Source organism: Simochromis diagramma, unplaced genomic scaffold, assembly GCF_900408965.1.
Source record: "Simochromis diagramma unplaced genomic scaffold, fSimDia1.1 OVJJ01000685.1, whole genome shotgun sequence".
NCBI lineage: Eukaryota > Metazoa > Chordata > Actinopteri > Cichliformes > Cichlidae > Simochromis > Simochromis diagramma.
The window spans coordinates 17018363-17043693 of NW_024387477.1; the positions used below are offsets into that span (position 1 = coordinate 17018363).

The following is a 25331-nucleotide window of genomic DNA, read 5'->3' on the forward strand; positions in this document are numbered from 1 at the left end:
TTAATAAAAGGGGTGTGTCTCCAAACAGCCATCTCTTTCCTGATTCGCTTTGTGCATATTCTCTTACATATGATAAGTCAACATTGAAACACCTGCGGCTTTTAGTCAGGTGCGGCTAATGTATGTACAAAACAGGATTTTCCCCTGATTTTAGCTTGTGCGGCTAATATTCAGGTGCGCTTTGTAGTCCGGGAAATACGGTACTTATGTCAATCAATCATGTACAATAACAAATGTACTTCAACTCATGGTATCATGACTAACCCTAGCTGTTTCGGCTGTGGGGCTGATGGCTTTGTTGTGCTTTTGTAAGTGTGTGTGCATGGCTGCCAGTCTTCTCTTTCACACCTTTGGATGCTGTGATTTTACCTGGCAGTGAACACAGATGTAGCCTTTGCTGGCAGCTTCATACCTCCCAGTGTTTGTGTTATTTTGTCTATTGAAACATTTTTCCTCCTCCAAGGTGAAAGCTGAGGTGGAGGGAAAATGTTGCTGTTTGTTTGTCTGTCAGCAAGTATGCAAAAAACTACCTGGCCGCTACTAACTTGGAGGAGAAGTGCAGCATAAACATCGGGGGTACTGACTTTTTGTACAAATTGGGATCACTTAAAAGGTAAAATCAGATCAATACATTTTGAATCATCTTTAATGTTAAAATATGACGAAACTGTGAAAAAATGCCGATTTAATGATTCTGAATTAATTAGTTAACTCCCTTATGTTCTTATAAATCTGCCACCCTTTAGCTGAAAATCACGTGATACAGTTACAGTTACTAAATTTCACCTTTCATTTTCATTTCTGTTCTCATTTTAGACATTTAACCAACATGTTTTGTTTTTTTAAATGTGTGCTGTTTACGTTACCTTGCAAAGGAAGCTGACGTTGAAACCGAAGGTTTGGGCGTTTCTTGAGCCGGCATTCATGTAATTGCCAACCAGCAAAACCAACTCCAGGAGTTTGCTCAAACCTTCACTCTTCTTCACCTCCTCACAAGCAAATGTCACATTCATGATGTCGGGCCGGATGTTATTCACCTGCTCCTCAAACGTCAGCTTGAACAGGATGCCGTTGAGACGTGGCCGTAGGAGTTTTACTGAACTCATCTGAGGTGACAACATAAAGAAAGAATGTAAGTGGCATTTATGTGTAAAAAAAAAAAGAGAAAAAAAATCAAACAAGCACTTTCTTTGTACACCTACTTTTGTAAAATCATCCTGGGTTTGTCATAGTGGAAGCAAATAAATACTCATTGCCACAGATCTTCAAATATAAACACCCATATTGCGTGCTAGGAAAATATTCTTAATTCCAGTATTATGCAATAATGAAACTTTTTTGTTTTCATTTCAGCTAATTAACAAATGAGCAGATTTTTGACAGGCACACAATTTTCATGTGAAAATCTCACATAGAATAATGCGTCACGACACACAACCCAATGAGCTCATTATCTGGGTGAGTTACCCTCAATAAATGTATATGTATTAAGTAAGTAGCAAAACTTTGCTGATTGGAAGCAATTTGTGGCTTACTTGACAAGCAAACTGCACTTGCATGCCAGAGCACTCGTTAGACAAATAACCTACAACTATATATATATGTATATATATATATAGTTGTATGCAGATCATCAGCATCAAAGCAAAAAGGCTTTCTGAATCTAATCATTACAGATTTCAGTGAAGTAGCACTATCCACAATCTAAGAGATATTTGACAAAACATCGTGGGTTCATACTGTACACTACATTTTCATAAAATGAACAAGCAAAAAAAAGAAAAGAAGTACAGAAATCCTATAAAGCTACAGCACCTCGCTATCACCATCGTGTTCAAGCTCAAGTGTAATACTGCTGCAATAAACTGCAAATCCACCATAAACAAGTTCCACGTTCACACAGAAATCTATTAAACAGATTTTGTCTTAAATAATATAAAACACAATATGTTCCAATGCAGTAGAAATACTAATCAGGTGAAAAACAAACAAGAAACACATACGATATGTAGCAACACATACCCATAATCCCCTCTACCTTAATTCCTTGCAGGCACAGCTATACACACTCAGTCACTTACTCTCCATCACAAACACATGCACACACATTCCTTCTCTCTCTCTTACTTGAAATGATTTGTCTACAATAAGTACAAATTACACACTGAAAGCAAGCGTATTGGTGACAGCTTTGGTAGAGAAAAGCCTGAACATAGCTTATTTCCCAGGGGAACTGAATATCTCTACAATGAGGCGCTACTTCATCAGCGGGGCAGCGTATGATCACAACATTGGTGAGATCATGAGGGAAACTTGCCACCCTCTGCTTCATTACATCTTCCAAAAGACACGGACAAGTAAAGAGATAAATAGTGTAATGTAACATATAGCTGTGAGCCCGAGGTCTAACATTTAGCTCTAGCAGTTCTTTTGTAGACCTGTATAATGTACCTCTGTGTCTTGTTGTAAAGTTACCTTTAAAGAACACTTTCTTTTACAGTTGCCTAAAGTGCTGGGTTTTCACTTGGTAAGTGGATGGCGAGAGCAGTTAATTAAAAAGTCATTATAGCTGTAAGTAAGTGGAAAGGTCAGAGTAGCTTGATGATGTACTTTCCATCTCCTAGAATAGATTTACAGTAAAACAATTTAACCTGACTTTGTCGGTCATCCTCAGTAGCATCTGTTTCAATTAGAGGACAAGTCCAAAGCTGATTTTGTGTATATTTATCTGTATTTATTTGTTTGTTTATTTCAGTCTGTTCAAAGGTGATTCGTGGTTACGAAAGTCTCTGAAAGGTCTGTGGCAATTTGTGAATTACAAAAAAGAACAATAAAATAGGACAAAGCTCTTCGTATGTCTTACGTATCTTTATATGTGTATGCGTACTCCGATCAAACAATTATAGTTCTTCTGAGTGCTAGACATGAAGATTACTTTGTGAAGTTGTGATACGAAAAGGCTCACTATAACTTTATTTATCTTACCACTGCAAAAGACAGAAATTTGGCTGTTCATGGTAAATTGATTAGAGGATTGGGAAAGATCACCAAGCCAGCTGATGTCAACTGCGTACCTTTCAAAGGACGTTATTACAGACAGCATTGGTAGCCTCAGGGTATGATTTTATCATGAGACAACATTGACAGCTGATGTCAAAATATGGCATTCAGTAAGTTCTTGATGCAGAATTCTAATCAAAAATGATTGAACTGTTCTTTGCTCAAGTCAAAAGGACGCTTTCAACTACAGCCTCTGTCATTTGGAAGTTTTGCTTTTTTCTAAAAATCCTTGTCATAAGCTACCAGTGTCCAAACCAAGCAGCTCCCCAAAAAAGTGAGTGTGTAATGAAGTAAAAATTCAATTTTTAAACAGTGCGTGCTTGCAAATATTTGACTATAACATACAGGGAATGTGATTGTGTAGACTGTTTTCTTGTTGGAATCCGGGAGGCAGCGGGCACCGGAAAATTATACTCACCACAATGCCAAACTGCTCTGACTCCACAAGCTCCTCATATTCACCCTTTAGTTCTGCTAGCGCATTCAGCTCTTTCTGCTCTGGCAGGTTCTTTATCAGGTTCTAGAAATGGAAGAAACACACACACACACACACACACACACACACACACACACACACACACACACACACACGCACACACACCACAACAACAGAGTTACTGTTAATGCAAATGTAATTTTCTCTCCACATCAACATGAAAATCATTGCACAGACACGGAGGACAGTTTAGCTTACACAAAAAAATGAGAAAAAAGTCCACAACAGCTCTTTGCTTGGACTCACACTATTGTGTTCCTATTTAGTTTACTAGGTTAGTAAATAGTTTGAAAAACTGCACATGTTGCCTCATGGACACATGCCTTTCCTAACAAGTCAACCTGCAGATGAGATCCAGGTCTACGCAGTGTTGGGGAGTAACGGAATACATGTACCGCCGTTACGTATTTAAAATACAAAATATGAGTAACTGTATTCCGTTACAGTTACCGTTTAAAAAGGTGGTATTCAGAATACAGTTACTTTGTTGAAATAAATGGATTACACTGCGGTATTTTCCTGTTTCATATTGTCGCGGGTCAGGACTGTTTGGGTTTGTTTGACAGCTACGTTCTGTTGTTCCAGGCGGCACCATTATGGTTGCCATGGTTACAGGGTGATGCTCTCTCTCTCTGTGTTTCCTGGGTGAGAGAGGCTTTTTTGTTGTTGTTGTTGTGCTAAGCTAACAGGCAGAATGCTACAAGCATAGCTCTAAAGAATGCAGCATCATGGGCAGTGTAGTCCGTGCTGCAGGGAGAATGGACTGGCATACACGTTTCGTGTCTGTGAGCAAGGGAGGGAGAAAAAGGCAAAGTACGAGTTGTCATCGAGCAGAAACGGGAGCTGGAAGCATGTAAATATAATAATAACCACTGCAGCCAAGAAGAGAGCCTGACGAGCCCAGCTGTAAGTAAGCTATTAAGACTCGACTGTACACCGTGTTCGTGTTTTCCTCCGAAACAATAAGTTCCGTTGGAGCAGCCTTTCAATGCCTCTCTCTGTCAAGAAAAGTTGACCCACACAACAAAGTAAAGCTATTTTTCGGCTACGAGCCGACAGGGACCCCGCCGTATTAGTCAGAGGTCCCTTTACTACAGTTCGGAGTCGCGGACCTTCAGTAACAGTAATAAATCACAGCAATAGTACATTCACGTTGTTGTAAAAAGCATGATAATATATTAAGTAATCCAAAGTATTCAGAATACGTTACAGAATACATTTTGGGGCATGTATTCTGTAATCTGTAATGGAATACATTTTAAAAGTAACCTTCCCAACACTGGGGCTATGTGAAGACTATACAGTAAGTAGGTAAAATTTTAGTAAAATGTATTTCTACTTTCTACTCTACTTCACTACTTGATACCACTAGAGTGCTTTATATTTTCCTCAACACCAACAACCAAAAACACAGTACTATGAATAATCAACATCAATTTGGAAATGCAAGAGAAAAAGAACTATGAGCATCATAACAACGAAATAGTTTATATGTCGTAATAACTTAAGCAGAATATTTCTTAATGAAAGCAAGTTAACCACAGTAGGGGTTGATAAAACTGAACTGGTATTAAGAGCAGAAAACAGGGTCTAACATGTGTTTCTTCATTCAACTATAATACAAGATTTGGACAAATCCGAAACACTGATAGAAGAAACTCGATCAAGTGGCCAGGACTGTGAAAACGTTTTTGGCTTTTTTCTAATACACTCATGATTTTATTCTTTGAGATTTGTTTTTTTATTGTTCATTGTTATTTTTTCTTGAATATTACACTACTACCTCATTTTTTTTCTTCCTACAATGACCCCGATTGCTGTTGTAGCTATCAGCACAAAGACATAATACTACGCTTGGTATCAACAACATTTATTCATAGTAAGCAGCACACAAGCCTCAAAGTAACACATGAACTTTGGTTATTTGTCATGGTCCTGGGTCTGTGACCCAGCGTTCTGAGTTAGTGGATTTTCTAGGTTTTTTTATTATGAATTCTACGCTTGGTTAATTTCATTATTGTTTCTTGTAGCCATTCCCTTGGCATATTTAGTCTTCTTCTGTTATACATTGTGTAAGAGCAAGTCCTTCCTTAGTGTTTCCCATCCTCTTGTGTCTAGTTTTCTGTGTTAATTATAGGTGTCTCCCTGTGCAGTTAGTCTTGTCTCCATGTTTATTTGCCTCTGTTACCCCAGTCATGTCCCTATGTGTCTATCTGGTTCCTCTATGCTCTCGCCCTCACCCTCTGTATGTAGTCAGTCTGTGTGCGTCTCTCGTGCTTCCTGTCTTATTTTGTCAGTCCTTCGTCCTGGGTGCATTATGTTCTGTTCTGCTTCCCGTCTCATCAGTCGGACTATGTTCAGCTGTGTTCCCCAGGTGTTTCCGCTCTGCTGTTTCCTCCTTCCTTGTATATATTGTGTCTCCTCATGTCTGTTCCAAGGGAGACGAGCTGAAATGCTTGGCATTTCCACCTCAATGCCGCTGTGTGGCTCGCTGAAGGTTTTGAGTCAGGGGCAGTCGGAGCAAGAAGATGCTAGGCTCCCATGGTCGCTGCTCTTCTTTTGCAGAGCAATTCCCTGTGAGTGAGAAAGACCTTTTCCCTCGTGTTCACGGTAAGTCAAAAACTGTTGTTTGCTATGCAAAGGTCCTAATGACTGTTCAGTGTACCACTAGCCCATCAAAATCTAAGACTGTTTCTTTTGCTTTAAAAGCAACCAACATTAAACGTGTGCATCATGTAGCTGACCCACTAAAGTCTGCAAAGAGGGCGACTCTAAAGTCTCTTCACAGTTTACTTCCCTGAACCAGTCACTTCTGAGGACCCTGAATTATCCTCTTTGAAGACTGTTTACTGTGAATGTGTGCTGGACTATCAAAAGACTGTTTTTGCTCCCCAACCTGTATCATTCAATTCATAAATACAAAGACTGTTGTGCTTTTGAAACTGGTTGAGTTTTTCCACCTGTGACTTGGGCCCTATTCCAGTTCCCCCAGCGGGTTGGACATAGCTCTCTCCCGCACCCATACCTGTTCCTCGGGTGGGAGTGGCTGGTGTCCAGTTGGCCCCTGCAGCGGTCCCTGTTCCCAGGCTAAAGCCAGCTGGGACCCAGTCCACCTCTGGACCTGTACCAGTTCCTCAGGTGGAAGCAGCTGATGTCCGGTGGGTCCCTGCACCAGTTTCCAGGGCGAGGGCAGCTGAGACCCAGTCCACTTCTGCACCTGTAGCTGTTCCATAGGTGGGGATGACTGGTGTTCGGCCAGTCCAGGAACCCATATGTTTTTCCAGAATGAGAATGGTAGCTTATCCAGAGCCTGCTGTGTGCCCTGTGCAGGCCCAGCCAGAGCTCTCTGCACCGTCTGCCTTGTCCTACCCAGAGGTGCCCGCGCCGTGTGGACCTCATTCATCTGTGGCACAGCATGTTTTGTCCCAGCCAGAGGTCTGTGCTCCGCCACTTGGTCCTGTTCTGCCCAAGCCCAAGGTTCTCCGTCGCATCTGTTGACAACCTCCAACCAAGCTGCCTGAGGAGTCCCGTCGCCTCTGGCAGTTCCCAGTGAAGTGCCGCTTGTCCCGTGGCCGGTGACCAGAACTGCTATTTGTTTGTTTTTGGACACACCTGCTGCTTAGGTTTAGACTTGGTCCAGGCTCTGCGACCCAGTTAGTGGATTGTCTAGTTTTGTTTAGTATATATAAATGAATACACACTTTTTTTTAACAGATTTATTGGAACAGATTTTACTCAGTGCACAGTGGTTTGCTGATGGACTCATACAACAATGACAAGATAAGGTCACGCAGTTACTGCTCACTGCTGGTTTATTACTGTGAGAATGGCGGCCCTTAGCCAATTACTAAACCTGAAAACGAATAAAAGATATCCAAATTTCTGCAGTATTGCCAACATATCCTTGCTACTGTCTATAAAATACATGCAGCGGGTTGTCCATCAATCTACAATTGTCTTATAAATTTCTTCGCAAAAGAAAAAACAATCCTGCTGGTAGTGAAGTTAAAGATGGAGATGAGGAAGATAATGGGAGGGGCTGCGTTTTCTGTAAATGTTAATTGTTTGTGTGAAGGTCAGCCAAGTTAATAAAATTGACCACAGCGACTTTTCCACCTCCTTTTCTCAGAGGAAAAGAGAGGAAGATGTGCCCTTTTCCAGTTCCTCACAAAGCTTCCTTCCTCATTAGCTCCCCAAATTTATTCAGCAGGAGCAGACTGGCGCAGGATCACGTGGCCAGATGGAAGCCTAGACAGGGAAAACAGAGAGCAGACACAGCTACTGGGCCACAGGCCTGGCTGACCATGCTATAGACCTCAGCAGTCATCACAGACAACACAGCCAGAGTCTACTTCCCACTAATGATGACATCTCTGTCCTTCCCTCAGGGAATTCAGCAATATAAAAAGTGAGCTATAATGCAAGCCATGCAGTCCTGTTTGGGATGAAGCCATTAAATCAAATGTTTCTTGCTTTTGCCAAAGCCCCAATTAAGGTCTGCAGCAAGCAATGGTGCTTTTATAATGAAGGCTTTTGATCATGTCAACAGGAACATAAATATTTTTTTAGGATATGAAAAACAAAACAAAAACAGAGCAACAACAACAAAATATTGGTGCAATTGTAATTTTCAGGATCATGCTGAAGTTAATAATGACTGGGAAAACTTCGGATCATGCTAAAGTGTTCCGAGGAGTTCTATCCAAATATGTTTAGTAATGCAGCCGTTTAGACCGCTTAGGTACAGCTGGAATGCTATTACTATCCAAAATTCATGTGTGACATCCATTTATGATCCATGTTTCACTGAACCGAATGGGCTTTTTCTGTATGCAATAAAATTCCAAAAATCTAAAAACTATCTACACTCTCCTGGTAGATAAACTCAGAACAAAATAAGCTGTGAATAAAGTTCTTCTCGTGAACTCTAAAAGATAATATTAGCAGTCGGATTAGTAACAGTGCTGTCTGACATTGTAGAGTTGGCTCTGAATAAAACAACGGTAATATAGAGGAAAACTGTTCATTTGTTGCAATAGCTACAGCTGATACTGTGACAAATCCGATCATTTAGATTATTCTCTGGCAAATAATTAGGGATATGTCTTCACACTCATAATGTAAGTCTTTCACAATGTCTTTCCATTTCCATGAGTCTGGTCTGGCACAGAAGAGACATGAAGGAAAAGTATCCTTGGCAGTCCTTGTTGATAAATGTGTTCCAGTCCATTTATAATCATGTCTGTACCTTTCAAAACTGATGCGGCACTTTTACACAGCATGCAAATCCAAGACCAGGCATTACATATATAAACTTTAACAGAAAATGTCTGTTAAATTTGCCATTTGCAAAGTAGAAACTGCAGTTACATTTTGAGCACCTTGCGAAAAAAGTGAAATTAATCTAAAACATTCAAAATATGGAAGTTGAATGCAACTAAATGAAAAACAAAGCAAGAAGACAAGGTAGTGGAAAATCTAATCCACCTTGTGCTTGTCATTTCATTTGTCTGTCATCTTGTTAATTATCAGAAACCCCATAGAGTACAATTGACACAAAGGCAGCACCATATGTGTAGCAATGTGGGAGTCTGGGTGATGACGCTGGGCCAGACTCCTCACCACAGGCCACCAGACACACACAGCAGTCTAGGAGAGATTACTGCAAGTATGCTAGCAAAACTACACATTCATTTACCGCCTTGGGTGAGGATGAAGGCGCTACGTATCAGCACATGTGCCAAGACACGGCGAAACATGAAGCAACAACAGCATGTTGTTCATGTTAAATCCTCAAAAAAGAAAGCAGGTGTAGGTGAAATGTGTGTAGCAACTGTGTACGCATTTGTCGTAAGATGTTTTATGCTAAATGCAGTGAAGAAACTATTGATATGAGTAGAAAACTGGCAATGTCATTGTCTACACGTTATATTAAAAAGACAACATGGCCACCTGTCAGTTTGAAAATCTGTTTGGATTTGCATAGCTGAGCATTTTAGTTTTTCATGTCTTGCTTAAAAAAACTAAAACATAAAACAAAGATGAAAGTGGGAACTTAAGGACACATTGCATATCCACACAGCAGTTATGTGTCAGTCACAAGAAGGGAATGTCCGAAAGCATACCCTGCTGCTTTATTGCTCCATAAATACTATAAATGTTTAAAAAAGGAAAGAAAAGAAAAGAAAGCATCACATACTTCCACACAACCTGACTCATTTCATTTATTTTGCTAACGAAATGCAGGGTTATTTTAAGCAGTATTCTATTAGAAAGAATACAGTTTAAGAAGGATGCAACACACAACTGCAACACTCAGTGGCTAATGCATCTAAAAACAGATCGCAGCAACATGGCATACAAGTTGTATGCCAGAAGTGAACACGACTCGATCCACACCCCCAGGAGCTACAGCAACAACAATGGAATGTCATTCAGACTAAAGAAGTGTAGTTAGATGTGAAGGGAACGGATGGGAGAGGGAACATAGTCCTACTGAGGGGAGTGTACTACCAAAAGCCAGTGTTACAGACAATGAGGACAGCTACAAGTACCTTGGAATCCCACTAGCAAATAGGAAACATGAAGAGAACACTAGGAAAGCTGTAGCCACCAAATAGCTGCAGAGAGTACGGCAAGTCCTGAGGATCCAACTGAATAGGAATAACAAGATCGGGACAATCAACACCTACGTGCGCCAGATATGAGATAAGTTGGCTTAATAAGCTGGCCAAAGGAGGAGATGGAAGCCACTGACATAAAGACAAAGAAGCCTGCCTGGATGTCCCGAAGTCAAAATGGGACACAACCTCTCGAGTGGTTGAGAATGACTGAGCTAGGTTCAGGTGGGCCTTTCAGTTACATGTGGATAAACTGGTGATGGCTAGCCAACCTGAGTAGTGGTGGACAAGTGGAAGAAGAAGGCCGTAGTAATAGATGTAACGATACCACATCAGGAAGAAGGAAACAAATACTGAGGCTTACAGTGGAGCTATAGAAGGTGTGGGAATGTGAAGGTAATTGGGGCACTTGGGGCAGTGAACCCCAACCTGGAAAAAAGTGGCTCCAGCACATCCCGTGAATGACGTCTCTGCTCTCTTGTTCTCTGTCCAGAAAAGCACATCCCTAGGAACATTCCTAGATACTGACCAGGACCCTTATGCTCCCAGGCATCTGGTAGAGGAGCTGAGCTTGATAAAGGGGATAAAGACTGTCCGCAGGGCCAGAGGGGATTTAGTTTTTTTTGTTTTGTTTTTCTTTTACATATATACACATATATATATATATATATCTAAATATATATGTAGATATATGTAGATATATGTAGGAATAATTTCACTATTAGTACTCAGACTGTCAAGGTGGGGATTGGAAGCAGCTGAGAGGGTAAAGAAGAGTGTAAAAGTAATGAGATACAGGTTTCGGTTCACTAAACATTTGCAGAGGATGACAGTGTCTGTAGGGCTTTTACTTCAACACTTTGATCTCTGCTGCTGTCAATTCACAGTTTCATAGCATTCAGCACTCACACGCCAAGGTAGAACAACTTAATGGGCAGTACTGGGTATGCAATAACTATAAACTTTAACAAACAGTTTAAATGCTTGCATGCGGTTAAAAAAAGGATTGGTGATGTAGTGCTTAAGAAAAACACTGACATTCAGGCTACAGTGACAGTGCTTACTGTATCTGCTAAATACATATATGTATATACGGTGTATATCATCATCAAATTTCATTGACTTGGACTTGTAAGTACAATAATACTACAACTCATACCAGAGCTCTGAGCAGCATATTCCCAAAAGCAAAGTCAAAATGACAAAGAAGCCCAAGAACCCTTGAGATACAATCAGCGATATTAGAGATACGCCAATCGATGGAACTTTTCTCAGAGCAATAAACTCTTTATTAAGTTGGGTTAAATAAAGGAGAAACGAGAAAGCGTTATCTGATGTCTAAAATATGATCTGAGTAAATTGTGCCCCTTTTTAAAGAGCATATGGAAGGTTTATAACAAAGACAGAAGACAAGCCATGCCTGCCATGTGTTTGACAGATGTGATTTTCTCCTTTTAATTGATTTTCTCCTCAGTTTTTGAAGACAGAGAAACATTTGCTATTATTCCCACACTTGTGATGAGAACAACATGGGACTGCCACTTATCTGCCGTGACACCTCAGCGGGCTTTTTACCTGGCTCATGGCAAATCAGTGAAGACTTTGGGTTGAATCAATAACAAAATAATCAACAGATGCAAAGACTTCTCAGCTTTCTGCAAACCTTACTTCTTAACCCAACCCCTGACAGTCTAAAAAGAAAGACTTGGGCAATTTCAAAAGTTTCTTTTTTTTGTTTTTTTTCCTCAAACTAAGATTAATAGTCAAAAGAAAGAAAAAAGCAACTTTGCACAATGCTCTGTGGGCGTAGACGGCATCAATCTCAAACAAAAGGTTACTATTACTGTAAACTGAATACATGGAACAAAGGCTATCAAGTTGTGTTTTTGTTTATGCAAATGGGAGCACTTCTGACTGAAAAACAATCAACGAAATAAAGTACACTGCAACACAAATTTGGCTTGGAAATATTCAGCACTAGAAAAAAATTAGGTTTACAAATCTCAAATAAACTATTGTTATGTTTCAAATCATATCGAATGCATTTACAATTACTTTTGTGCTTTTTTAAAATATCTTAGAAAACATTCCACAATTAAATCTGACACTACAGGAGCGACGTACAGGTTAAAAATAAGAACAAGCAGCAGAAAGAAATGGCAAATCATGTCTCGGAGGTAAACATGTTAAACAAAGAACATCAGTCTTACAGCTGCATAGTTTAGACAATCTACATCCTGCCAAACGACATAAACACGTCAAATCTCACTGTGAGCAAAGCGACAGTGACAGACTGACAGGCAACGAACTGAGTGTGGCAGATTCTAAAATCGCATTAAACTAAATGGGAAATGCAGTCTAAGAGAAAAAGACAAACACACAGAGAGAAGAAAACAGGTTGGGAGAGATGTGGGGAGGGATTAATTTCAGGGTTGGGGCTGGAAAAGCTGACAGACTTAGTGTGACATTAAATTTGCCTTTTAGGATAAAATATGAGGATTTTTTGTTAAACATGCATACCTGAGCACTTGTATTTATGATGGAAGGTGTGAAGTGCGATTAAGAGTGAGGGTAAGAAAGCAAGTACAAGTTTACACACACAAAAAGAAAAATTAAAACAGAGAGGTGGCAAAAGAGACAGAAACAAGCAACACACACACACAAAGCAGTGAAAGCAAGAGATTAAAGCGCATCCGTTCTCACTTGAATACAAATGAAACTTTTTTTTATAAATAACTGACAATAAACTTTGCTTTAAAACATGTATTCAACTATTATCACTCCTCTATGATGTTCATATTGTTTTAAGAATACCAGGGGAAACTGTATTCAAATCATTTGCTAAGAAACAAACTTGCCAAGGTGGAGATAGCAGGGTGAACTTTACTCAGCTGCACTGAAATTGTCACTCATTTGTATCCATTTTTCTTTTGCCATGTCTCATATAGTCTTACTAATACAGAGCATATATGAGGCGACTGTCAATCACGTAAGAACAGAGCATGCATGCAAAACAGTAATAGAAATTAATTTGTTTATGGAGTCTGCCTTCTGAGAGGGTTTCTTTGAATGATGTGCCATCTGTCACAGAAACAAAGACACCGAATTGGAAAGTGAAAACAGAAAACAAATTTTTACTTGGTTAAGGAAATACAGCACCCGGTATGCCAGAGAAGGAGCTGAATGGACCGCACATAATCAAAATTTAACTGCTGTGGTGCATTGTGAATGGACTTCCTACTGCGTGTGTAGGTGTGTGTGTCTGTGCCTGTGTGTTTTTTCCTTTAATCAATATTCAACCTTAGGACAGAGTACCTGGCCAGGACCCTGTGGTTACAGATCAGCAGCTTGGTGATGATCAGTGAAAAGTACATGTAGTACCTTGGGTGCTGGCCATCACTTCTAAAACACATTTTGATATAGCACCAAATCAAGCCCGATTTCTCTTTTTCCTTGCCTTTACTTTGTTTATTCAATACCTCCTCTCCTTTCCTGTCTTATTTTTCCAGCCCTCCCAAGTCTGCATAATGTATTTCACATTTCATTGTTAAATTGGCATTTGATGCAGAGTAGAGTTATGTGCTGTGTGCCAAAATAAACCACAATTAAGCCCATGGGGGCTCGTTTCTCCTGCTTAAGCTCTAATCCAACAGGCCCATACTTATCGCCATGCCCCACATGTGCACTTTTACACCATGAAAATGATGCCCAACAATGTGCCAGTCTGCTACAATCACCTGTTACAGCAGCGAACAAAGACTGGCATGGGCACTGCAAGACCCAGCAGCCAATGAGCAACTGCATGTAATGATGGGGCCATGCATATGGATGAGCATGGTGGTGATCTGGGTGATTGACAAGAGAGATAAACAATAATAACAAGCAAGGCTAGTTCCGAAGACTCCTGTGAGACCTGGTGGAAAGGTTGTTGCCATGGCGAAGTGAAGGGATGTAGTGAAAAGCCAAAAGCTGACAACACTTGTGTTTACTGGGAGACCAACTAGTCAGTGTGTATTAGGACTGTATATGATGCAGTAAGTTGATACGCCTTTAAAATTGCCATTGCCAGTGAAGAACCTTTATTATTATCATTAGCTTTACATATAAATTGAGCTTCAAAGTAAATATTCAATTTATGTGAAAGGTATATCGTATTTGTGAAGCATCAATTATCCATTTGTGTTCACACAGCTGATTGAACTGAAGTAATCATCATTTTTATGCAGCATTTGTTAGCCACGTTAGCGACCGATTATTCAGCCTGCCACTTTAAATTGTCTTCACTGATAATGTGAACTGATATTGATGAAATGACAGCCACATAATCATCACTCTTTGAGAATCAGAAAAATATTAAGAGCCCTAAATTATTTAAATTTCTACGTATACATGTTACACATCAGCGCATTTCTTTCCCCAGAGAAGTAAGGCATAGAAGATCCCAAAAAAAAGAAAAAAGCCATCAAAGGAAACATGAAGTCAGGATATCTGCTGTTATCTTAGGGCTGTTAGACACTTTGCTTTCACTTTGAAAATGAAAACATATTTTCAAAAACCTACAATGCAATGAGCAAAACAGGGACTAAAGAAATGCTATAAACTGATAGCGGAGACTGCTTTTCCTGTTTTCATGTACAGGATATCACAGCAGGGTCAGAATAGGTCAGACTGGGGAAATATTTATTTAAATAAGTGCTGTACTTGAAAAAGAAGGTGTAATACGTACAGGCTATTGGTCTGTTCCTGTTGATATTGCAGCATTGTATCATTTTCATTTTTTCTGCGCTAAATCAGGAGTTGAGTGCAATGTATGTAACAATGTTCTGCTTATATACAAAGCATAAAAAGGAATAAAGAAATGTCCCACTATTTACCTAAAAGCGCTGGTATGTCAACCAATGAGTAATAAAAGTGGTATGCATACACTGACTCAATTAGGATATGCTAAGTTTAAATGCAAGCGAATGGCCACTATTATGCAATTCTTTGATATTTTTACTAGTGCATTTGCACACAACATAGGGCAATACTAATTACAAATGAATAGCAGCGGTGCAGTGTTAGTCATTAGCCTTTCCTTTTGAAAAGAAGATGGGGTAATATAAAATACATTGGCAGACATTAAACATTAAGGAGCCACTCTGATATTCTGCAAAACAAGCCCCTAGGGCCATATCATCCGCTGACGAGAGTTAGCTTACCACACGCACCAAAAACTGGGCGTACTAAAACATTTAGTGATGACTCCCTCATTTCAAAAAGCTAGATCACGTGGTGTGTTCTTAGTAGAGACCGAGAAAAGAGCTGCTCTCCAGAAGCCTAAAGTTTCATTCTCAATGCAGATGGGGTAAAATAGAGAGAGAGAAATAATTATCTGAATTTTAAGACTTTTATTTATAATTTGGTGAATCCAAGATTGATTCTGCAGCATGATTAAGCCCCTACACATGCCCTCTTTTAACTTCATTTAGCGAGTTGGATTGGCTAAAGAAAGAGAAGAAACTGAAATACCCTGGACCCAAAGTGGAGGCAAGTTCTCAAAAATAACTGCAGCAATCGAGCTGATAAGTGCCTTAAAAAAGCATATCTATTAAAAGACAAAGGATGATGATGCAAAATACTGCATATATTGCATATTGCATTTATGAATTCCCAGACTAAAATTGCCTAATTTAAATATAGTCTTTATGATTACATGTTTGCTCTCACCTACTGAGGTCAATGTAGTGATGCGCTTTAATATGAAATGGTTAAATTAGAAATGGAGCATAATTGGACATCACAAGGGCTGTGATCTCCAACTATGTATACAGCACGAAGAACCACGGGCTGTTTTTGCTTGATGGAAGGAGAAAAGCTGATTAGACCTAAAAAAGCTTATATTTGCCCGGGGGAGCATTAGAAGAGGGTATACATGCATTGTAGACAGCTTAAGAATTTATAAACTGTAATCACAAAGAACTATTTCCCAAGATGTGCCAATTAAGCAATGAGGGAATGCAAGGTAGTCCAGCAGAAACATTGTACAAGAATAATAAGGAAAAAAGTGGCAAGACAAAAGAACGAGCTGAGAGAGTGCTTGGAGAGTATCCTTGCTAAGCATTAATCTAAATTCCTAAAAACCAACACCACTTAATCCGTCCTACTGTAAGTAAAAAATAATTTAAATAAGCCTTTGGACACAGTTTCTCTTTGAGAATGCAAACCCTGTTTAATACAATAATGGCAACATTGTCAGCAACTTTAACTTCTTTTTGCAATTCTCCAGTGACAACTACTCTAACAGAGAAAGGTTATGAGCTAATAACTCCCTGCATGTGTACCAGTTGATTGCACTATAAACTATTCAAGTTTACAAGTGCTTATTAATAATCTGGGCATTGTTTGGCCTCCTTGTGTTCCTTTGGCATGAACCGTAAGGGCATGGGACCAAATACCATCATTATGCCAGTTAAGCCTTCCCCCCTCTGGGGCAAAGAGGCTGTTGGGTACTTTTGGACAGATAAAAACACCAAAGGCAACAGTTTAAATCAGTAACAGTAGGCTCATGGGCACATATCCACACAAATGATTGAAATAATGCAAGTGTGGAAGATGTGTTCTTAGCCAGAGTGCTGCTTAGGTCTCGTAGTCTTGCAGTGCCAAAACTAAATGCAAACACAATAGAACCTGGCCCTGAAGCCCACGTGTGCCTGACTCTTTCACACACAAAAAAGGTCTACAGGACCCTTCCCTTGCTGCTTCTCCTGCCGCCAATAAAAGCAATGAATAGCTTTGTCAGGATGTCAGCTCTTTTAAAAGCAGACCTTTGCAATGCTTTCTGAGACTCAACCTGCTTTCACTGAGCCAACTGGTATTGTTGTTTGTCATTGTCCACACTGTTATAATCTATATGGTAGTGTGGTGACTCTGTCTTTTAAAATTTGATGAAGCTGACCTGATTTACAAAAATGACCACCAGCACTATGTCTATTGTAGTCAAACAAAGAGCACAGACAAAGAAAGAGGGCATGACAGAATGCAAATGTGTGTGTGTGTGTGTGTGTGTGTTTGAGGACTGTGCACACATTTATTGGTTAGATGATGCATAATGCAGTTTTACAGGGACTAGAAAACAGAGGGGATAACTGACACCGTCTATCCATTTGCATGTGCTGTACTTATGTTTGCATGCTGGGTGCATGGAGATGAAAATAAGGGTGCAAGCATTCGTGTGGGGCATGGATGAATGGGGAGATCCAGGACTGTCTGCTAACATTCAGGGATGTGTATATCATCTCCGAGGCGTTGATGGGCCCTAATGCAGAATAAGGAGAGCCAATCAACTCCTATCTATCCGCTCTGCCAGGGTGACACATTGTAGGGGTACTTCAAGGCCAGCGTACTGCCACATTCTGCTGACAAATCATTACATTAGACATGTCGACTGAGAAGGAAGGTAATAAGATTGAGTTACAGGGTTTTAGATGGATTATGAACACCTCTTGCTTCCCTGATTCTTTCCATTTTCACCATTCTTTAAACTTATCTGGTTGATTCCAATTGTTGAACAGACATTTGAACTTGGTTATTTTCGTTTCATAACGAAAACTGCACAGCCAGTTAAAAAGGAGGAATTGTTCACGTCTCCTCTTCTTCACCACAAATACAGGCACTCTTTGTCTAATTGCCAAATGAATTTTTCAACGTGGCAATTTTTGAATGAGAAAAAATAACACTAAAAATTTCCATTGCACATTTTGATTGTAGTTCAGTAACAGTAAATGACTGGTGTAAAACCAATAGCATGTACACTTTTGCTAAGAAGAGCAAGAAGCAGAAGGTGAAGATGAAGAATAAGATGAAGAAAGTTTACTAATAATGTTTTTATTGTTGTTGTTACTCATTTACTTTTGAAAGCGTCCTTGCTTTATTTTATGTGTGTGCATCTGTCCACGAGATAAATGGTGATTGGCGTGTGGCTGAAAGTGGGTGGTGAGGAATGATTAATCAGCATAATGAATGTGGATAAGCACTGTGCAGATGGAGCCCACACTCAGGACTGTGTCACCCAGCAGGGAGTCTTTTTGCTTCCCTTCAGCGCCTCTGCATAGTTTCAACTATAGCTATAATTGTATTTGTTGGGCATGTGTTGCTTGCTGCCTCGTTTAATTTGCGAGCTCATTTCTGCACGCTTTTGCTTTATAATCACCTCATTCATATTTCAGTAGGATGGTTATCTAAGTATACAATTAGCAACATTTTCATGTAAATAAAAATTTACGCATTTGTTTTGCTTCCCTCTCTTGCCAAACATTATTGCAATGTACCATTTGCAGCAAATCGTGCTTTCAGTCAGACACAGTTTAATAAGTCCTCGAGCTTCACATTTTAACCACTACACAACACATGACATACGCTTTGAGCTGTCTGTGGGTTCAAACTGATTTTTAATACCTCAACCTTAATATTTAAAATGAACTTCATTCTCATAAAATGAGAATGCATCAGTGTTATATCCATGCATTAAACAATTGCATTGGATTTAGTTAAAAGCTTATATTCCACAATAATAGAATATGTATGCATTGTCACCCACTCAAATGCTATTTATACACCATATATAAAGGCTAGTAAACCTCTAATGTAAGAGAATCATAATTTAATTAATTCAAAGCAAATTCAAAAGAGACATTATATAACATTAGCATAACAGCAGGTGAATTAACAGAAGAAAGAATTGTTAATAACTGGGATGCTATCCAAACTGTTCCGCCTGAACTTTCTACTTCAGACCATGCAGACCATTATTTAACCAGCAGTGACATACATGCCAGATGTGTGCCCCTTCTGTACCAATAAGTTAACCCGGTTGGTCACCCTGGCTCCCCCTAGATTTCATGACATTAGCTTGGTTTTCAGATGCTCTTACTGAGTCATACGCTCATTCTCCTAAGCCCCGTTGAGCCTTTTTGTTAGAAACCCCACTGTCCTGCTTCACATTGAATAAAGAGTAAAATGGAGAAAGTAAATGGGGACAATAAAAAAACCTCTTTCTAGCTGTTTGAATGCTGAAAAAGCTACATATGACTAACCCTGAGACATTTCTCATTGGTGTATTTTTGCTACATTCAGCCATGATTTCTTCATCACATCATATGTGGTGCTGTGTGTACTGGCAATGTGTTAGTACTTTAACATACTTCCCCCCCAAAGAGGAGGGATGTGTGTCCTCTCATACACACCCTGTGGCTGTACTTTCACCTAGTCAGTTTAAGGGTTGATTTTGCAGGATTTACATTAGTTGATGTACAAATCGTGCTTTGGTGGTAAAGGATATATACTGGTATATACAATATACCAACCAGAAGCAACATTAAGACCACTTTCAAGTTAATTGAATAACATTAATCACATTGTTACTTTGCACAGCTATACTGGGGAAGTTATTTCCTGGGAATTGTGTGGGCGTTATGTTGGCACATGTGCTCCCTTACTAAACATTGGTGCAAACCAAGTAATCACCCACCTCCACACCACAGCTGCATTCTGAGACCACACTAGAACTTTAACACAAAAGCAGTGTGATCCAGCTCATTGCCAGGAATGACTTGAGGAACACATGACACTGATCTGACTGAGCATCTACAGGATGTGTCAGAGCAAACGCAATCCAAAGAAGCCCACCTCACAACCACAGGACCCAATAGATCAACTGTCCCAATGCCAGACACCACAGGACACCCTTCAAGCTAGTGGGAACTTTTCCCCCTTTCTCTGGACCTAAGCTTGAAATCAGCAGCCACTTCAACAATGTCCACTCCTGGTTGTCAAGTAAAGAAAAGGGGGGGGAAAAGACTTCTGTACACACTCATGCACAGAAAGCAGTGTATCACTGCCAAGATTATACTGAAATCAAATGTTCTATTTGCTACTCACCCCTAGGGTACACACCTCCTACTGCAGAAATAAAACAGTAATAAAAGCCAACATGCTGCTTTACTCACAAGGACAGTGCAAGAAATGTTAGTACAGATTGAGGCTCAGGCTGCACAGTGATGCATCTTCACCTCAAGTGCATCCACCTTGTTTTCAATTAATGTTTTTTTTTTTGAGACAGTGAAAAATAAAATAGAAAAAAACAAGTAGCCTTTAGAAAGCTCATTAATCACGGTTTAAAACAAAGACAAGACGAGATGGGGGCGGAGTTGAGGAGACTTTGCCAAGCCTTCACCTTCTCCATCCATTGTAATAGGATAAAGGGTGGGTCTCTATGGTCCACATGAAAATGAGACGACTGACTTGTGCAAAAAAAAAAAAAAAAAGAGACCACACCAGGTCTCCACACACACAAAGTTCACACATTTTTTAGAAACTGCAAAGTAACAGAGAAGGGTAAAAAAGAAAGGAAAAATGGGGGGAAGGGGGGTACTTACGCACCACACTGAGTATCAGTCTTACCTGGATGAGTGATTCACTCAGTCTCTCCTCGTCTACCTGGAGCACAATGTCCCGGATCTCTTCATAAGGCAGGCGGAACGAGCCCAAGAAAATTGCTGTTGTGATGTAGACAGAAAAGAGTCATTTCCTCTCCCTTTTTTATTAGACTGCAGGCTTCAAAGAGACATTTCAGCACAAAATGACCACAGACCTAACTTTCCACTTGGAAAAACTAATGCATTTTAAGCCTTTCGACTGGATAGTCTGTGTCACAAAAGCTGGACAGGAAAGAAAAATCAAGATTTAACAACAACACGTAAAAGAGTGACAGGTAATAATAACAATACTAATAATGAGAATATTTTTAATTAGCTGTAGCAGTGTTTGTGTCATGTGAACAGCTACATGCTTTTGTAAGGGTGGATACAAAGGTGCCCAGTGAATTTGCCTCAGGGCAAAGCCTCGTGGCTGTTTCACACTCCAGGTGGGGTGGCTACATTGAAAAGTGGAGCTGATGGTGTATCCAGGTGGAAGTCACACATGGAGGTTTGGTAATGAGTTGGAGGAGAGTCACTCAACAGCTGCTTAACTACTGAAGCACTGGGACCTGATGTCTGTATGTGACGTGCAACAGAGAAGGAGTGCGTAGTTTTTTCAGCTCTTCATAGTCTACTGCTACTTAATATACAGAGTATTTACTGCATTTAAGTCAGTCAAAGCATAACACACCGTTGCCATCACTTTGATTTACGATATAGTGTTGTAGAGCTTTAGTCCCATAACATCTAGCATCATTTTCTGGTTTCACTACATAATAAACCTACCTTTCCTCAGCTCAACATTTTTTGTCATATAAAGCATATTGTCTTTGCTTCGTATTGTCTCTTCAATAGACCTACAGCTGGATATTCAGTACTGAGTTCTCTTAAGAGTCGCCCTTCATAGGTCATATGTATTGGATACTAGGACATATTGGAGATTCAAAGTGAGGGAAACGTAGATGGGAAGGCAAAAAAAAAAAGTTCCAGGCTGAAAATCCAACATTTGGTGCGATCAGCTTGCACCTGGTTCTTATTTCCTGTGATGGTGTAGGTGTAGGTGTGTTGATGAGATTCAGCAGCACAATGCCGTTTTGGTGCACAATTTAGCAGAAAATTGCACCTGCACATTCCCCCATGAGGATTAGTATGTATGTGTTTTTCCAGGTGCACTGAGGTGTATTTTTCGTTTTAGTTTGTATACAAAGGAGCTTTGCATTACTGCATTACTGATATGGGAATCAAACATCTGATTCTTATGTTCCATTTTCTGTACTGTTGAAAAGGGATAGAAAGTGATACTATAAGTGATACTACATCTATAGAGATACAACAGCAAATGTAGTAGACCACGCAATGTACGGTTTATGGCATAGCTGCTCTAAATGAATAGCATTGGTAATTATCAAAATCATTTTATGTTTCTGTAACGGTTAATCCGCCAGCATGTGGAAGCACTTTAATCGACATGACATTTTTAATGCTGTGATATAATTACTGTTGTTATCCATGAATTTTCAAATGTACTGTTTTTCAAAAAAAAATATAAAAAAGGGAAACACACATCATTATTTTTTTATTAAGGCGTCAAATTGAAGTTATTTATTTTCCTGAATAGAAAAAAATAGTTTGAATAGTTGAACGTTATGCTCGATGAATTCATTTGAGCAATATAAACATGAATTCTGTTTGTCTAATAAGTAACAATATGATTTTTAGCTTTAAGCTCATTTTTGACAGATTTTTTAAATATCTGTGTTTTCTTGGTTTTTATGAAAGGTGGTCTAATAAATTTATTAAGTATCGTAGCTCTATGCTGAGTTTTTTTCAGTCCTCTTTCAGGAAATACAAGAACGCAGGGTTTGTATCGCCTCTCACAACACTCTCTCACTGAGGCAGACCCCACCTCTAAGTGTCCCTCTGGACTTAAATCTCTCAACTCTCTTCTCCAGCAAGAATAGAGACAAAGTGCACATGAAGATGTTAAAATTGCATGTATAGTAAAAAAAAAGTAGTGAATATAGCACACCAGACTCTGACAAAACTTAAACATCTCCAATGGAAGTGAAAACAGGTGGCATGCTGCCCTGCAAGTTTACTTTCTGAAATGCGTTGGAATTCTGTTTGTGCATTAATTATTTTTGTGGAAACAATTGGTTTTCAATGGTTTCTAGTTCTAAGCAGAATTGCAGGAACTCTTCACTGAGAAACCAGTTGGTACATCCTGTTTTAATACATGAATTCTTAAACATTATATATAAAAAAAATTTTTTTTATTTGTTTTTAATATTTTAATATTTTCTTGCCTGTGTAATCCAGCTTTATTTGCTAATCTTAAATTTAAAAAGTATGCATTTTATGTAGGTTTTCCATTTATTAATTCTTTTTATACAGCTGCTACATTGTGCACAAGCTGTGTTTAAAAACAAACAAACAGCTGCAGAGAAAAGTGATAAAAGACAGAAAAGCATTGTGTCGAATACTTTTTTGTTCCAGTTGGGGAAGTATACTGAGTAGGAGATTTACTACTCTTGAAGCACCTGACATACTGAATAAGATTAAAATTCATATGAATTGCAGTACATTGTCTTGACAAGCCACTGTAATTATTATTAGTAAGCTAACTAAGTGTAAGCCTTATTTTTAAAAATATTTTTACGTTGCCTTTACGAGTTTATTAAATTCAGTTTCAGGCTAGCATATTCTCTGTAATAAACTCTCTTTTCCAAAGATGAGTGATTTCTCGATCAGATAGATTTATATAAAGCACTTTGAGTGCTCAGAAGAGTAGAAAAGCGCTTTACAAGAACCAGTCCATTTACCATTTACCTTTTTTTTTTTTTATTATTTTGTTGTTTCAGCAACATTAAATCTAAAAACTGTAGTTTTGAGTTAAAATATATATTCATGAACATTTCTTTTGTATCGAAAAAATATCGAACCGTGACACCAAAGTATCGAACCGAACCGTGAATTTTGTGTATCGTTGCACCCCTAATATATATATATATATATATAAAAAACTCCATCTAAGGCTAAATACCGGCACAAAACCGATAGACGACAAGTACCGTAAGGGAAAGTTGAAAAGAACTTTGAAGAGAGAGTATATATATATATATATATATATATATAGCTTAAGATTTTAGGGCTACACTATGTCAAAGCTTCTATACATTAACTGCAACCCCCCCAAAAAATGTCTATGCAACACCATTTAAGTCTTAAGACCATTATTGCAAGGTGTGATGTATACATTCAGTACAATAGCATGCCACTGTAATGAACAATTTTCTTAAACATTAAGTAGTAATTTAACTTTGGTCAACTTCTCTCTTGTATTTAAAATATTTACAATATGAAATGTTATAGAACATATGTTAGTTTTTCATTGAAATTTCCTCAAATAAAGAATTTACTAGCTTTCAGCTTTTCGTGATTCTTAAACAAGGTTCATATGTACATTCAAATAATCAAAAAGTTAATTTCTCTAATTTGGGCTGACCCTAAAGTCAAAAGCCAACATTAAGCTTAATATAAGTTCAAATGATCAGACTTTGGTACGCATGATTGCTATACCACAACACATAACATGGCATTTACATTACAACTACCTACATATCTCAGTCACCGGACCTTCAAAACTACTAAACATCAAAACTGTAAAGGGAACTCAGAGGCACGCACAGAATATGATCTATGATGCTGTAGTATGTGTCAACGCGGCTCAGGAGAGCTGCATAACTAAGTACAACAACATGCTTCCAACCATTTCCCTCCTGAAGGTGAGGTTTTCTACACTCTTATTTTTGCCTCCTGTCAAATTCTAAGCCCATCTGCTTGTTATATAATAAAAGATGGCAGTGACACCTATCATATCAACATTGTCACAGCCCATACAAGGATGCAATGACGTGCAATGACAGAATCATACAAATGCAGCAAACAGGCTTCTGTGTTTCAAACTTGTGCTCAATATTTAGCAAATTTAAGTAATTTATCACATCTCTATTTATGGAATATGTCATCACTTGTTTACAATTCTCACCCTTTCTGCTTAAATAACAACGGTGTGAAAGACACATGTAAACAAATGAGTGGACTGCAATCTAAACATTAATCCATTTTTTAACCACTTGTATTTCATCATGGGACTGGAGCCTATTTTGAGAGTTGTGGGGCAAAAGGCAGGAGACACTAGATTGATTGCTGGTCATACAATTCATTCACACTCACATTCACACCTACGGCCCGACACACATGTCTCGGAGTACCTAGAGAGAGCCTACACAAGCAAGCACCAACTGACTGGCATAATCTTAACATGTGACATTCATATTTGTTGAGGTGTTATGATCTATATTGTCACTCTGAGCTATATTATACCAAATCTTTCAGACAGGCAGATATGCTAACAAGCACACACACTATTTAAGAAGAAGGAGTAGGAGTTCTGTCTGTTTTTTCTAGATCATTTGCATGTTAACTGAAGAGCAAAATAAAAAGAAGCCTGGAAGGTGACTTAATACACCTGTACTAGGTAAACAGGCTACTCGCGGCCACAAGTGATTTTAAACACCTACATGTAATTTCAGTATTCAGTTCTAACAAAAATGTGCTTTACAAATCAAAAGGCTTGGACACAAATAAAACACTACATACCAAATAAAAAAACTCAACAAAACACCAGCCTTACTG

The 25331-nt window shown here is 39.0% G+C and overlaps 1 protein-coding gene across 9 annotated transcripts in view; it reads right to left on the minus strand.

The window, feature by feature from the left end:
* Positions 1-25331, minus strand: part of diaph2 (diaphanous-related formin 2) — a 357889-nt gene that overhangs the window by 132733 nt on the left and 199825 nt on the right. For all 9 annotated transcript variants that reach the window (XM_040016586.1, XM_040016585.1, XM_040016582.1 and 6 more), the window contains 3 exons: positions 20617-20711; positions 3479-3580; positions 867-1106 (listed from right to left, as the gene is read on the minus strand). In XM_040016586.1, the coding sequence (XP_039872520.1) occupies positions 867-1106; positions 3479-3580; positions 20617-20711 (437 nt within the window). The remainder of the gene's footprint in view (positions 1-866; positions 1107-3478; positions 3581-20616; positions 20712-25331) is intronic.